We start from the raw sequence: 13,812 nt of genomic DNA on the forward strand, positions 1-13,812 counted from the left end.
CCCGATAGACATAACGAACGATAAATGAAAAACAGGACTGCAACGTACCTGTAATGCGCACACGCTTCCCACGGCTTCCGTAGGTTGATTCGAAGGTACACACACAAAACAGCTTCAGTGATCACTGAAACGCCACAAAGGCACTGCCACAGCATCGAGACGGCGAGGAAAATATGAGTTCCACGCAGAGCGGAGCAAAATACGTCCAGACGGCTCCGAGAAACAGGGTAGAATAAGCAAGTAAGCGCCCAAGCACTGAGACTGCACTCGCAACGGCTTGGATGAGAATCCAGGAGCCAACTAGAATGTTGTAGGAAACGGAATGGGCAACGTGCACCCAAAATTTGAACAGAATCGGACGAAGGGGAACGGGGTTACGGCAGTTACGGCCCGCCAACAGTGACGACCGTCTCCTGAAAAGCCATCACCAGACGCTGTGGCGCCAGCACTCCTAGGTGAATAACTGGTTAACTAAACGGTCCGCGCTCATACTTTCCTCGTACTGTTCAAAATGTACCTCATACTGCGCGTGACGTCGCTCATACTGCTCATTGCTTTTCTCATATTGCTTATATCTGCGCACATATAGCGTGTCGTTGGCCTCGTCGTACGGTTCATAACATTGCTCGTACTGCCATAACGTTGCTCATACTGGCCATAGCGTTGCTCATACGGCTAAATGATTTTCTCATATTGCTCATTGCATTTTCTGATATTGCTCATTTCTTTACACGTAGAGAGTTCTTTTTTTTTTTCAACAGGGAATTATTAATGAATTCTGCATACTTGCTTGGAGCGGGACACAGGCGACCAACTTTACAGCAATTGTTTACAGCGTTTGACATGCTTATAGAAAAAAGTGACATGTTATATCTTTTTTTCTTTAAATACTTCATTACGGAGGTAATATCACATGGGTAGACTCTTCCTGGTGAACTCCTACTCCCGAAAAAAGAGTACTAAACGTAGTACTTTTCGTATAATCAAGGTATGAGGTGAATCGCCCACCTCATCATCATCCTATGTATGTGTGTGTGTGTGTGTGTGTCGTATAATCAACCGCTTTGTATGAGAAGCATTCGTGTGGACAGAAGAACGGAAGCAGGGGATAGGCAACAACAGTAACTCCTAATAGACCTCTCCCCGTTTGTAAACAAATGACGTTATAGTGTTCGACAGCGCCACCAATTTGGTAGAGTTGAACTATGCTCGAAGCTAGGGGCGAACAAGGTCGCGCCCGACGTCATTCGTTTGATCTTTTTACCACCTGGTAGCTACTTATTGATGACTCTATGAGTGGTCGTTTATTATGGTCGTTATTATTATTATTACCACAGGGAAAACTGATCAATCCGTCGACAGTAAGCAACGGCGTAAGCGGCGGCGTATAGACGGCAGGCAGAAACAGAAAGGGGCAGATGTATAGTGACATGAGTGACAACTTGTGCAGCACGTCGTGCAGCCGCATCTGCGCGTGGGTTACCGGATAGGCCCACATGACCTGGAATCCATTGCAGAGAAAGAACGTGACCATTTGCACAGAGCCGATTGTATGCCTGGGTGATCATGCTGGGCAGGTCACGTATGATGGCGTGGCGGGAAGACAGCAAAAGAAGGAGGGACGCCCTGCTCTCAGTGAGGCCAACCCAGGACCAGGGAAGGAGAACGGATGTATTTTCGTTACAGTTTCCGTTACTGCTATATTTTCATTTCCGTTATCCGTTTCTGATAACGGCCTTTCAATTTCGTTTCCGTTACGTTTCCGTTACTGTTTCCGGTAATGATAGTAACGAAAATCTCCAACCAAGCTACAGGACGGGGATACCCGACGTTTCGGAGCCAGTTCGGCTCCTTCCTCAGGGGTGACTGTAGTGGCCGTTGGCGGCAGCGTTCTTGCCGTGGTTCGAATTTCGTGATGCGCCGGATTGTTTTTCAGTCACGTGACGGAGGCCGTTGACGTATACGCTGGGTAACGCTCCAACAGATCGGTTAAGGTTTCCAGGTGTGGATTGTATATGCCAGGACTCTACAAACATTCTTTTGATTTGATTACCCTCAAGGTCGATTATGCAGGCGTTTTGAAAGTCGATAGGATGGTCTCGAACTTGACAGTGTTCAGCGAGAGCGCTTCGTTCGATGTCCGACTTCCGTACATCATTCTTATGTTGCCGTAGCCTTTCGGGGAAGTTCTTTGTCTCGCCGATATATGATGCGCTGCATTTGTTGCATGGAATTTTATAGACTACACCTTGTGCTTTTTCTTTGGTGGGCGATCTTTGGGCCGCGGTATATAGTGTCCGATTGTTGAGACGGGTTTGTGAGACACACGTATTCCTTCCTTCGCTAGTATACGTGTCAGAGACTCGCTGATTCCCTTCACATATGGCATGGTGATTCGTCTAGTCTGACAGGTCTGGTCGTTAGTTGGACGTGGTCGGTTTCGGAGACCGCGAGCTTGACGACGGGCGACTCTCTGAACAAAGCTACTTGTGTATCCGTTCTTTTTTAAATCGGAAGTGATTGCTGCTTCTTCTTTTTTCCTGTCTTTCTCCGACAAACAAATCTTCTTAGCTCTCGAAAAAAGGGACGAAACCACCGAAGCCTTGTGACACGTAGGGTGATTGGAATCAAACCTTAGATATCGTCCCGTATGAGTGGGCTTCCTGTACACGGTGAACTTTAGGTCACTTCCTTCTCTCTTTACGAGTACATCGAGAAAAGGCAAAACGTTGTCCCTCTCGAGTTCCACGGTAAACTGGATGGATGGCTCGATGCGGTTTAGGCGTGCCAAAAACTCGTCAACATCGGAATTCTTCAAAATACAGAAGCAATCGTCAACGTACCGTAAGAATGTTTTCGGTTTAATATCGGGGGATTGCAGGGCCCTTTCTTCAATTGATTCCATCACCAAGTTCGCTGCGGTTACAGATATTGACGCACCCATTGCTGTTCCGGTAGTCTGCTTGTAGTACTCTCCGTTGAATGAGAAGTACGTTCCGCTGAGGCAGAAATCTAGGAGGCGGCACACTTCGTGAACACTGAGGTTGGTTCTAGTCGCCAGGTCGTTGTCCCTCTCAAGTGCCATCCTGGCAGCGTCCACTGCCAGTGGGACCGGCACGTTCGTGAAGAGAGACACAACGTCAAACGAAACGAGGCACTCGTCAGCGCTGATGGTGAGTGGTGAGACGCGCTCCACGAAGTGGGCAGAGTTTCGTACATGAGTTGGGGTGTTTCCGGTGAGCGGGGATAAAACCTTGTGTAGGTAGCAGGATAACGCCCGAAGAGGGGACGATCTGAAGTCTACAATGGGGCGAAGTGGGATACCGGGCTTGTGGATCTTAGGGAGACCATAGAAACCAGGCGCGTTACCGTTCCTGCAGATAAGTCGTAAGTAGAGGGCTCTTGCATCTGGGTATTTCTTGAATATATCAGCAAGTATCTTATTAAGCTTAGTCTGAATCTGCGATGTCGGGTCTTTTTTGAGATTTTCATACGTACTGTTGTCAAGGAGGTCTCGGATTTTGCCATCGTAGTCCTGCCGGTCTAGGACGACCGTTGAGTTTCCCTTGTCAGCAGGCAGAATGACAATCCTCGAGTCTTCCTGGAGGCTTCGAAGTGCTTTATGCTCTTCCCTGGTTATGTTGTGACATTGCTGTTTTTGGATTTTTGACATAATTCCAATCGCTTTCAGTCTTACTTGTTCTTGAATGCTGGAATCCAGGTGTCTTATACCGTCTTCGACAGCTGCGACCATCTTTGCCAGAGGTGGTCGTGCCGTTGTAAGGTTGAAGCCGTGACCTTTCGCCAGCACACTTGTCTCGATGGGTGAGAGCTGTCTCGAAGAGATGTTTTTTACAAATCCGGCGACGTCGGCGCTGGGCTGCGTCCTGTCTGCCTTCGTTAGCGACGTAAGTTTTCGGTCCTGAGATATCCGCTGTTTTTTTGCCACAGTGGAGGCACAAGTCCTGGCAAACGAGTCCAGTGAATGAAATAAGTCTGGGATGCGATGTTCGAGTTGCCGACGAATGAAAAAGAGATCAAGATCTTTTCTTCTTTCTGGTAATGGAACAGCTGTTACAGAGCTGCGGGAGGACAGCCCGTCCGGCTCTATTAGTACCCTGTTTTGCCCAAGCGCTGCTTCGGTGTCTCGCGTACACACTACACAAGTAATTTTGCGTCCTTGGGATGCGCACACCTTGAGTTATGTTCCTCCTCGGGGTGGGCCAGTTAGGTTCCTCCTCGGGGTGGGCCTAGCGATGATGAGACATTCGGCGGCCCAAATCCCGGATTGTACCGACACCTTGCTTGAAGAACGGACTCGCAGGCGAAGTCAACAGACAAACAACTATTTACATTTATTTACAACATATGATGGCACGTTGACAACCGACAATCAACCCCAATGATCAAGAAGCGTCGCCTTTTAACGGAAAGGCCACACCTCCTTCACCAATCAGATAATTACAAACTGACGTCAAGGTTTACACGTGAACATGAGCTGATATGGAAAACTTTCACTTTCAAACATAGCTTTATCCGAAGTGGGTAACAAAGGCATACTGGTCCGGCTGACCCGCTTTCCACGACTCCGGACGTTCCGATGGTTTGAAAGGGACGCTGGCTCCGGACGACCTAGACAGTATATACCGTAATCCCCATTGAGGGATCCAAAAGCGTATGTCGTTCTTCTAACGTGTCCTTCACGTAGGCAGCCAACAGATGCACATTGAAAGTTAATTAACAGCAAAATTATGTGTTTGCTCGGCTAGATGCCTAACACCTTGCAAGCCTTAAAATAAATAATGTAGGAACATGTCTTTGGTCACTCCGAGTCCAGCAACTCAAGATGTGCGTAACCTTCATCCAATGTCGCATTCATAAGCGGACGCTTTCAGTAGTAAATAATACTGCCATGGACACCGTGAAATAAAAAAAAAAGTACGAAATAAGTAACTGAAAATCGTAGGTTCTCATCCTCGTGCTATGTGTTGATGTCATGGAGTTACGAGGTCTGGGACGAGGTAAACGAGGAATGCACGCTCGAGATCCATTATTGTGCCTTCTTTCCATGCTGTCCTGTACCAGAGATGGGCAGTAATAGTAATACTGTGTATTATAATACTATTACTGTAATACTTTTGAGTATTTGTATTATGTATTATAATACTCATTTTTGAAATGTATTTGTATCTGTATTATAATACACAAAACGAGGTATTACATGTATTATAATACTTTTGAAGGTGTAATACTTTCCCAGAGGTCGTAAGTTCGACCTCCAAAGTGTCACCCGTGCACTTTATCAGTAATTTTTCGGGTCCCACAAACATTTGAACACGAACAAGGCTCCTATTACAGTGTTCCCCTGCCCCAAATTATCCCAAAGCGAGTGACTTTGGGGCCACAGGTTACTGGAGGTTTCCTCGCATTCCTTCTACTTCAGAATCCGTAAGGATGAGTCATACCAGTACAAGCCCTTTGTCTTATGAAAGAGTGCGTGCAGCCAGTCACCCCTGTACTTGGTTGCACTATGGGCAGTCACAGGTTTTTGAACGGCCCACATTTTATCGTCCAGAGTGGATGAAATCGGGGCTCTGCCACAGTGAGAGCAAGTTGTTCACTGCGATCGAATTGATCAGCGCTATCTGATCTTATTCGGAAAAATCAGGCAATGTGCAAAAATGTATGTGTGAATAAAACGTCATTGGAGAATGATTGTCTCGACAAGTAATGGGCATATATCTAAGTAATTCTTCTGTTCTTTTCCTTTTTTTCTTCCCAAGTTAAGTATATTACAAGCGTATTACAAGTATTACTCGTGTAATACACAGAAGTATTAGTATTATGTATTATAGTACTCATTTTTGAAATGTATTTGTATCTGTATTATAATACCGATTTCTAGGAAGTAGTATGTATTAGTATTATAATACAAAATATGAGTATTACTGCCCATCCCTGTCCTGTACTATGTAGAGCATTACAGGGAATGGAGTCATCAAAATTCAAAAACAAAAATGGAAAGTCACTCAAGTTCCATCGCACAACAGGAATAGCCATTACCCGAATTCAATGCCGGACGATAATTTTCGTTTCCGTTTCTGTTTCCGGTAATGGAGGACCGTGGTATGCGTTTCCGATTCCGTTACCGTTACCATCGCCAATTTCGGTAATATACTGTTTCTGTTTCCGTTACCATTACCGCTGCTGTTCCCTGGCCAGGACTTCTCAGGTGGCAGGCCAGCAATGTACACTTACTTACATCATACTTGTTTCAAGGGATTGAGGAACTGTCTCTAACTGCATGTTTTTGAAGCAGTGTTTGTATTATTGTAGTTCACGCACAAAGTCCCATACTTGTGTCCCGGACACGCTGCATAACACTAAACAAACAAACAAAAACAGAAGAAAAGAAAAGAAGCAGGGAATGCGCTTGTCACAGCTGTACTGACAGAGCGCGACGTTAAACGGGGAATTTTCCTGTGGAGAAGCTGGGAGAAGCAGACAGTTTACCGTGGGAGCAAATACTCTTCGCACACTCTCACGAAGAGGAGGACGCGTCGTTAGCGTCCGTACCCAAGCGGCACAATGTACTAGAAGTCCAGTGCAATAGGGGTGAACTGTATGTATCTTATCAATGTTCTTTAGTTTCACGAGACTGTTCAAGGCCTTCCACCTACCCGTCCACCCTATTGCGCTCGGCTTTCAGTACATTGTGCTGCCTGGGTAGTAAAACGCGAGTCACGTGACCCTCGGAGAGTGTAACCCAAGTATTCGAGACGCACCGTATCACGGAAATGCCCAACACGCTGAACTGCAGTTTCTCGCTCACTTCTTGCTGTAGGCAGATGAAACTTGGTACAAGAATGGAAATGCCCCTGGCTCTGGCCTCGTCGACCGCCATTGAGGTTCTACGCTGATCGTGAACGGCACGCCGTTTTATGTAACATCCACAAAATCTTGGCCATGAAGCGGTCCACAAACGCGACTTTGACGTCATTCCGCTATCATGTTTTTTACATTTCACGCGCCTATCTCAATCTGCGCGGGAGCTATCGTCCAAGACGACGTCCTGGACGTCGTCTTCTCGTCGGCGTCCAGGACGAAGTCCTGGACGCGTGTGACATTTTACAGCGTCAGCAGAAAACGTGCCCCACCCCCCCTCCTCCAAGAGTGTAGTCCAACCAGCAATGCGAAGACAGTGTGCGAAACAGTGTGCGAAAACATGAGTTGAAAGAGCAGAGAGACCGAACTGGTCGTGACAACGTATGATGCGAGGGGTGACATTGCGAAAGCACGACCGGATTGGCCTATAGACATCGTATGATGGTAACCATTTCAATCATTGTATTTTAAGAACCACTATACATTGATTCACACACAGCTGACGCTGAAAAATCGCGTTACAATTCTGTAAACGTCCCTTCATTTTTTTCAAGATAACACGTGTTATATTTGTGGAGATTGAGAGATACGGGGAGCACGTATCCGTCGCAGTGCCAGACTTTCGGTGCGCATTAGCTTTCCAAAGCGGGATATCATCTGCATAGGACTTTCCTCCGTATATTCGAGACACGAACCTCCTCAGCATTAGCGTGACTCCTCCAAAAATACGGTGTTTGCCCTAGTGATGTCACCATGGAGGGGTGACGCGCCGCTGCAGGGCGAGGCTTCCACTTTTTCTCTGGAGCGCGATGATGCCAAAAATAACCTGGAGGAGCCCTCTTGTTAGCACGTGATTTTTTTTTTTCGGCGTGTAGTGTGTTTTGTTAAATATCATGTAGCGCCTGGTATGGAAAGGGTTCCAGTATGGTGTGTGGGGGTGGGGGGCGCAAAGAGTTCACGCAGCGGGTGACGTACACCCAGGGGCGGATACAGACCCTCGGTTTGGGGGGGGCGGTTTCTTTGCCGGAGCGCGCAGTGGGGGAGGGGGAGAGGGAAATGCAATGCATAAACTGACGTTTTGGGGGGGGCGATCGCCCAACCGCCCCCCCCTTGGATCCGCCACTGCGTACACCCTAGTGACACCACTGGTTGCCCTTTACAGTGAGGAATGCATTCCCATATTCTGGCGAAAAGGAGAAAGAGAGTGAAGGAAACTCGTTACACAACATTTGCCGGAGCCGACGTCGGATCGCACTCGCGCGGCGGTGGCAGCCAAGGTCGCGGCAACTGCCAACAGAAGGACCACTAGAATTAAGCGCAACGATGGCGTAAAATTGACACTAACAAGGACGACGAGTACAAATGCATGAAAATGGTGGGAGTTCCGCAGACGGTTGACCTACTTGGCAGGATGATCTCCGAGATAACGCGGGTGTCCCGAAAGCAACACAACGCTCACTTTCGCCTCGCCGCCACTTTTGCTTTTCATATCCATTATGCAAACCGAGAGAGAATAATAATATTGAAATATGGTGGGCGTCAAAAAAGCCAGGCGAACTCACCAAACATAAAGAATAGAGCGATGCCGTACACCGGTATAGGATTCATCTTGAATGCAGAAGCGTAACACTAACTGTATAACTTCGCCTGTCGGAGAGCCTTCACTGAAATAGCGTGCGAGACCCAATGCAAGAGGGCGTGGCCACTGATGTTGCTGCTTCCTGCCCGCCCTTGCTTTTTCCCTCACAGCTTGGCTTTGAACGTAGTCACATGCCTTCACACGTGGTCGTCGCGAATATCGCCTCTAACGGGAGATCTCGACCCGCAAGTTTCGAAGGGGTGACTCGAAGCTGCATGAGTAGGTGTGGTAGTAGACGTTGACATCTCTGCGTGATATTGGGGACGTGTGGACTATGGGTGGAGCACGGTGTCCAGACGTCGCTTTGCCTCTGTGAAGGTTGTATCGATACAAAGAGAAATGACGCAGTTCCGTTAGTTGAAAAGCTTAGAAGCTACTGCTTTGTGAGAGCAACGCTGCAACACCGCCCCAAGCAAAGGTTGTGCATAGGTCGGTAAATTCATTCATTCATCTGATTTGTTCGTCAGCTCGTTTTTGTGCCCTTAACAGCAAACGCCTCGTGGACATAATTCCCCTTACATAAGGAAAAACTAGGAGATGTTGAGTGATTGATGATGATGAGATGAACAGAGATGTCGATGTTATATGATGGCTGATAAAGTGATGGGCGTCGATGCTGATGTCCAACGTTGATATACTATGTAGACGGGTAGAAATCCAGCGAACCGGTAGAGAATATACTATGTTGTTCATTTGTGGGGTATCATGTGTAGTGACAACTGTGATGTTCCAATAGACGTCCTTAATTCTACTCGTGGACTTAAATGAATAATAGGTGGGTTCACGGTGTTTTGAGCAGTCTTGGGTAAGTTACTTATAAAACGTAACTGAGTTACAGTTACAGTTTATGTGCTAAAAATAGTAACTAAGTTACAGTTATAGTTACTTTCTTGGTCGAGTAACTAGTTACAGTTACAGTTACTGGGAGAAAGTAACTTAGTTACATTACAGTTACTTTTTATAAAAATGACCATGAGAGGGTGATACAATTGTTAAAAACATCCATTTATTAACATTTACTGAAGTGCTATAAAAATTGCCTTGAACTTAACCAGAAGCAGTATAAGTTAATACGCGGTTATCCCACACTGAAAAATACGACATGTGCATGTGCCTGGCGCATCGCGGTGAAAAAGAACAGCACGGTGACACGCACATGTTTCGTAACGTGTAGAGAGAGAGAGACATACGCAAGAACAAGGAACTCGCCTCAAGATGCTTTTTCTAGTCTGAAGTTGACGTCGTGCTTGCAGAGTACGTCTTATTCCATAGCGTGCACTTTACAGTTAAATTATTCTCGTCCTTCCATAATAAAAACTCGAAGGTTGCTTCGTAGACCGGCCACGAAAGCTTGTGGTAGCAGCAACCGGAGCATGGTTAGCCATTGCACTGATCGGAGCGCAAGTGCGCTGACCGGAAAGTTTCACTTTGTGCATAATCATTCCCTTGTCCATGTCCACAGGAGGCAGGATCCCGTGCTAGGGCAGTGATACTATTACTCACATATGACTCACTCCGTCGGTTGAGGGTCACTAACTTCAACTAATTTCTGTTCGCAAAGCTGGAATTCCCTGCTTGGTCAAGAGCCCAAGGCACGGGGCAAATACCGATTACGGATAAAAGGAAGGAAGACACTGTTACGGGGAAGTAGGGGAAGGTAGGGTAAAGAAAAAAAAACGAACGACATTTATTCGAGTAACTAGTTACATTTTGCAGTTACTTTCACAGAAATAGTAACTAGTTACAGTTAAAAGCTACTTCTCTGGAAATGTAACTAGCTACTGTAACTGGTTACCCCCAAAACTAACTAGTTACAGTTACAAGTTAAAAGTAACTTAGTTACTACCCAAGACTGGTTTTGAGCCTGTCAATAGAGAGTTTTAGGTAACCGTGAGCATACAACGTTTCCTTTTCGTTTCTGATTTGCGTAACCTGGCAACAGAAAGTGAGTTTTAGGGCAGCAGTGCTACGACTCCCTCACAGAGCCGTTTATAGAGAAAGTTTGGCCATTAGGAGGAGCCTAAATTGAAGCACGTCATGCGACATCACGGTTGAACGACACCCTTTGCCGCGCTGTATAGACGACACGAAACCGTACGCCAATGTAAATGCTATGCAGGGAAGTTTTGACGCGCCAATGTTCTTCTAAGACGGACCAAAAAGCCCTTTCACGCAGTGGCGTATCTAGGGTGTGGCAGGTGTGGACAGGTGCCATGAGCGCCAGGTGAACAGGGGCGCCATTATGTGGTCGGGTGTGAATGTGCCAGGTCGGGCACTCAACCTGGCACATTCATAAATGATCTGAAGCACCCGCTATTATAGAGGTTGTAGTGTGAAACCTAGTGCGGAACACACGAAAACGCATCCCCAAGGACATCGTGTTAACCATGTTGCCATGGGCGCAGGTAGCTCTAGATACGCCACTGCTTTCACGCACGGCGACGCGGCGTTGTTTCACAAAGCTAAACGTGGGGAGACAAAGTTAAAATATACACGCACAAATCACGTCTGCCCTACGGTTTCTACAATCACGTGGTACGGCCGCGAGTGAAATGGACAACCCGCCTAGAGAAATAGTCCCGCTTAGGATTTAGTCTTAAAGATTTATTAGCGTAACCCCCTTATACCTGAACTGCCCAAAGCAAGGTGAACTGCAAGCAAGGGACTTAACTAACCTCACAGGGCCAAACTAGCCTAAGCTATCCCAAACTAACCCCAACTTAACCCTTTCGGCCCTGGAATTGTTTATTTTGAGCCAGATTTTTTCAAATTTACTTTTCGTTACTAATGTGCACCCATATAGTATGCTTACACCAAAAAAATATTCAGTTCATAGTTATTTCCTAAAATGGCCACGTGTCGTCAAAACAGGACACCAGGGCTCAATGGTTGTTGACTGCGGAGGCATATGGGAGACGAAGGCTGCGAGTCTAGTGAATGGTAGGAGGGTAGTTTCATTTTAAATAGAACAACGTGTGAAAGTCGTATTTTTTAATTCGCCCAGAAAAAAATATATGTTAGAAGACAGCTCAAACGACGCAAATCGCGCCACGTGCGACGCTCGTGCGTGTAGTAGTTTCCGCGTAGGAGAGGAGGAAAGTCTGAGGCTGCTTGCGCACGCTTTCTTCTGGACCGGCTTTGACGGGATCTAGCGCCGCTAATTTTATGTCTAGAAACTGGAGTTTTTTTTTTTGTGATTATAGGCTGCACCATACACACTGTCAACAGTCACCCACAGAACTCTGAGAGCCACAGATTTGCTTTTAAAAAATGCCAAACTTGGCGTAAACGTTCAAAAAGGCCAAACTTAGTAGTGGATACTATCGAGTAGTGTGGATACTATCGAGGCATGGAAATATTGCATGTTGTTGCACTACACTGAACACGAAAATTGAGCAGATTTTGCGTTCCCAGATTATGAAAATAGTGGGGCAAAAGCGAACGAGGTCCCCATTTTCCGTGGATTAACATGCAAGTATAGATGAAACTGAAATGTGTGTTTTACTTATTTCAGCATGCCACAGCAGAAGAGACCAATGGAAAACAATTCTTCAGGTATTGTGTTACTAGTGTTACATTGAAAAACATTCAAGAAGACAGCTGCTTACTTCTATTTTGATTTATCGTCTGGTAACAGCAGATCTGCTTTTGTAGGGCTGGTTGTGCAAAAGACACTACATAGCAGTGTGCTAAAGGAGGCTGGAGACCTTTTGGAAGCATCATTACTTTCGACGTTAACTATTGCAGGTACATAACCATGACCAATCACTGACAGTTTTTGTGTATTGTATAAGCACAGATATTCTGGAGATCCTTTCTCAAAAATTCTCTGTTGTGGACTAATTCATCACAACAAGTTTGTATTCGTGAGATTTTTGTTTATATTCAGACAATAAAGGCTATTACGTAGTTCCACAAGGATGTCTTTTTTCATAGAGGCATGCACTCTTGATACCCTGCTCAATTAGTTGGTGAAGTCACATGAGAACATAAGTGAGCAATGGCGCACAAGGAAAAAAATCCTTGCTACATTCCACATGCTGACTCCACTAATATATCTGAGGTGTACTGCAAAACAGCTGAATTGCACAGGAATCAAGGGCAATGTGTACAGAAACTTTGAGCTCCCTTGCTCACATTGTACTGCATTTAAAGTTGAAAATTAGATAGCACCTTCCAGAGAAATAGGCTACATAGGCTAAAAACATAGGCTACAGACTTATCAATAGATGGTATTGACAGTTATAATAGTAGCCAGCTGGTACATGCAACATCAAAATGGAAATGTGGTTCTGCCATAACTGTAGCATGAGTGCATGGAAATATTGTGTATGGCCACATGACTATTGTCTACTGTTTCGTTTTAGAACCCCCCTCTCCTCCCACATTTTCTATTGCACCCTTAGGGGTGCATAAAGTTCAGTAAAGTGGAACGAAATAATTACATGTTCATCTTGTGCGCTAACGTAATGCATTTGCCCGGAACCTGTGAAACTGTTGCTTTGGGTGCTGGTATATCTTGCAAACCATTTCCCCATATATCATGTATTAATTTCCTGAAGTTGCCTGAAGACATTGCATGTTCATCACTCGTTGCTGAATTTCGGTGGTTAGTCATGCAGAGGCATCTATATTATTACATATTCAGTGTTATGTCCCATACATCTGCTCCCAGACTTTGTCCTTCATGATGCAGTACACCATGCTCACTACATTAAACTGTCCAGTTGCATAGATTTGTGGTGACACAACTTGGTGAATATGTCGGCCACTCCAAAGTGATAACTACCAGAGTGGCTAAAAAAATAACTGAAATTGTGGAAGAAAGATATACAATACTGTAAATTTTAATAAAAGTAATACAGCACATTGTAGCTAAGATGCACCTGATTTCAAGTAGCATTCCTTTCTTTGTGTGAGCTTATTTGTGTTGCGTATATTTGTCCATTGCAAACTTCATCTTACTGTTTGCTATAGATCAATACAAAAAGCAAGCAGAAAATTATCAGTGCTACTACAGAGATTTCATGCTAGAATGAACACCTCCAGGTGTGTCTTGCTTTGATATTCCACTGTGTTGTTTCTCAAGAAATAGCACAATTTCTTAATACAAAGCTGTACAGCAAACTGCATAACCACACAGTGCAGAAATGCAGCCTGCGCAATAATTTTTCAGAGCTTTATCATGTTTGTAAAGAACGAGAATTAGTCGAGGCAGGTCACAAACATGAGCGATACAATCATGTAATCCTCAAATGCCCAGTTGCTTGAATTACCGTGTGTGTATC

At 45.5% G+C, this 13,812-nt stretch overlaps 1 protein-coding gene and 1 long non-coding RNA gene across 2 annotated transcripts in view; one reads left to right on the plus strand and one right to left on the minus strand.

Moving 5' to 3' along the window:
- The window catches only part of LOC135385179 (uncharacterized), a 45,982-nt gene extending 37,370 nt beyond the window's left edge, over positions 1-8,612 (minus strand). The window contains exon 1 of the mRNA XM_064614369.1: positions 8,448-8,612. Within this exon, the coding sequence (XP_064470439.1) occupies positions 8,448-8,493 (46 nt within the window). The 5' untranslated portion in view covers positions 8,494-8,612. The remainder of the gene's footprint in view (positions 1-8,447) is intronic.
- A 58-nt stretch (positions 8,613-8,670) lies between these two features.
- LOC135385180 (uncharacterized) lies at positions 8,671-12,403 on the plus strand. Its single transcript, XR_010420338.1, has 3 exons — positions 8,671-8,953; positions 12,039-12,079; positions 12,179-12,403. It is a non-coding gene; the product is annotated as an uncharacterized LOC135385180 (long non-coding RNA).
- Positions 12,404-13,812: the final 1,409 nt, after the last annotated feature.

The sequence above is a fragment of the Ornithodoros turicata genome, chromosome 2, assembly GCF_037126465.1.
Source record: "Ornithodoros turicata isolate Travis chromosome 2, ASM3712646v1, whole genome shotgun sequence".
Taxonomy (NCBI): domain Eukaryota; kingdom Metazoa; phylum Arthropoda; class Arachnida; order Ixodida; family Argasidae; genus Ornithodoros; species Ornithodoros turicata.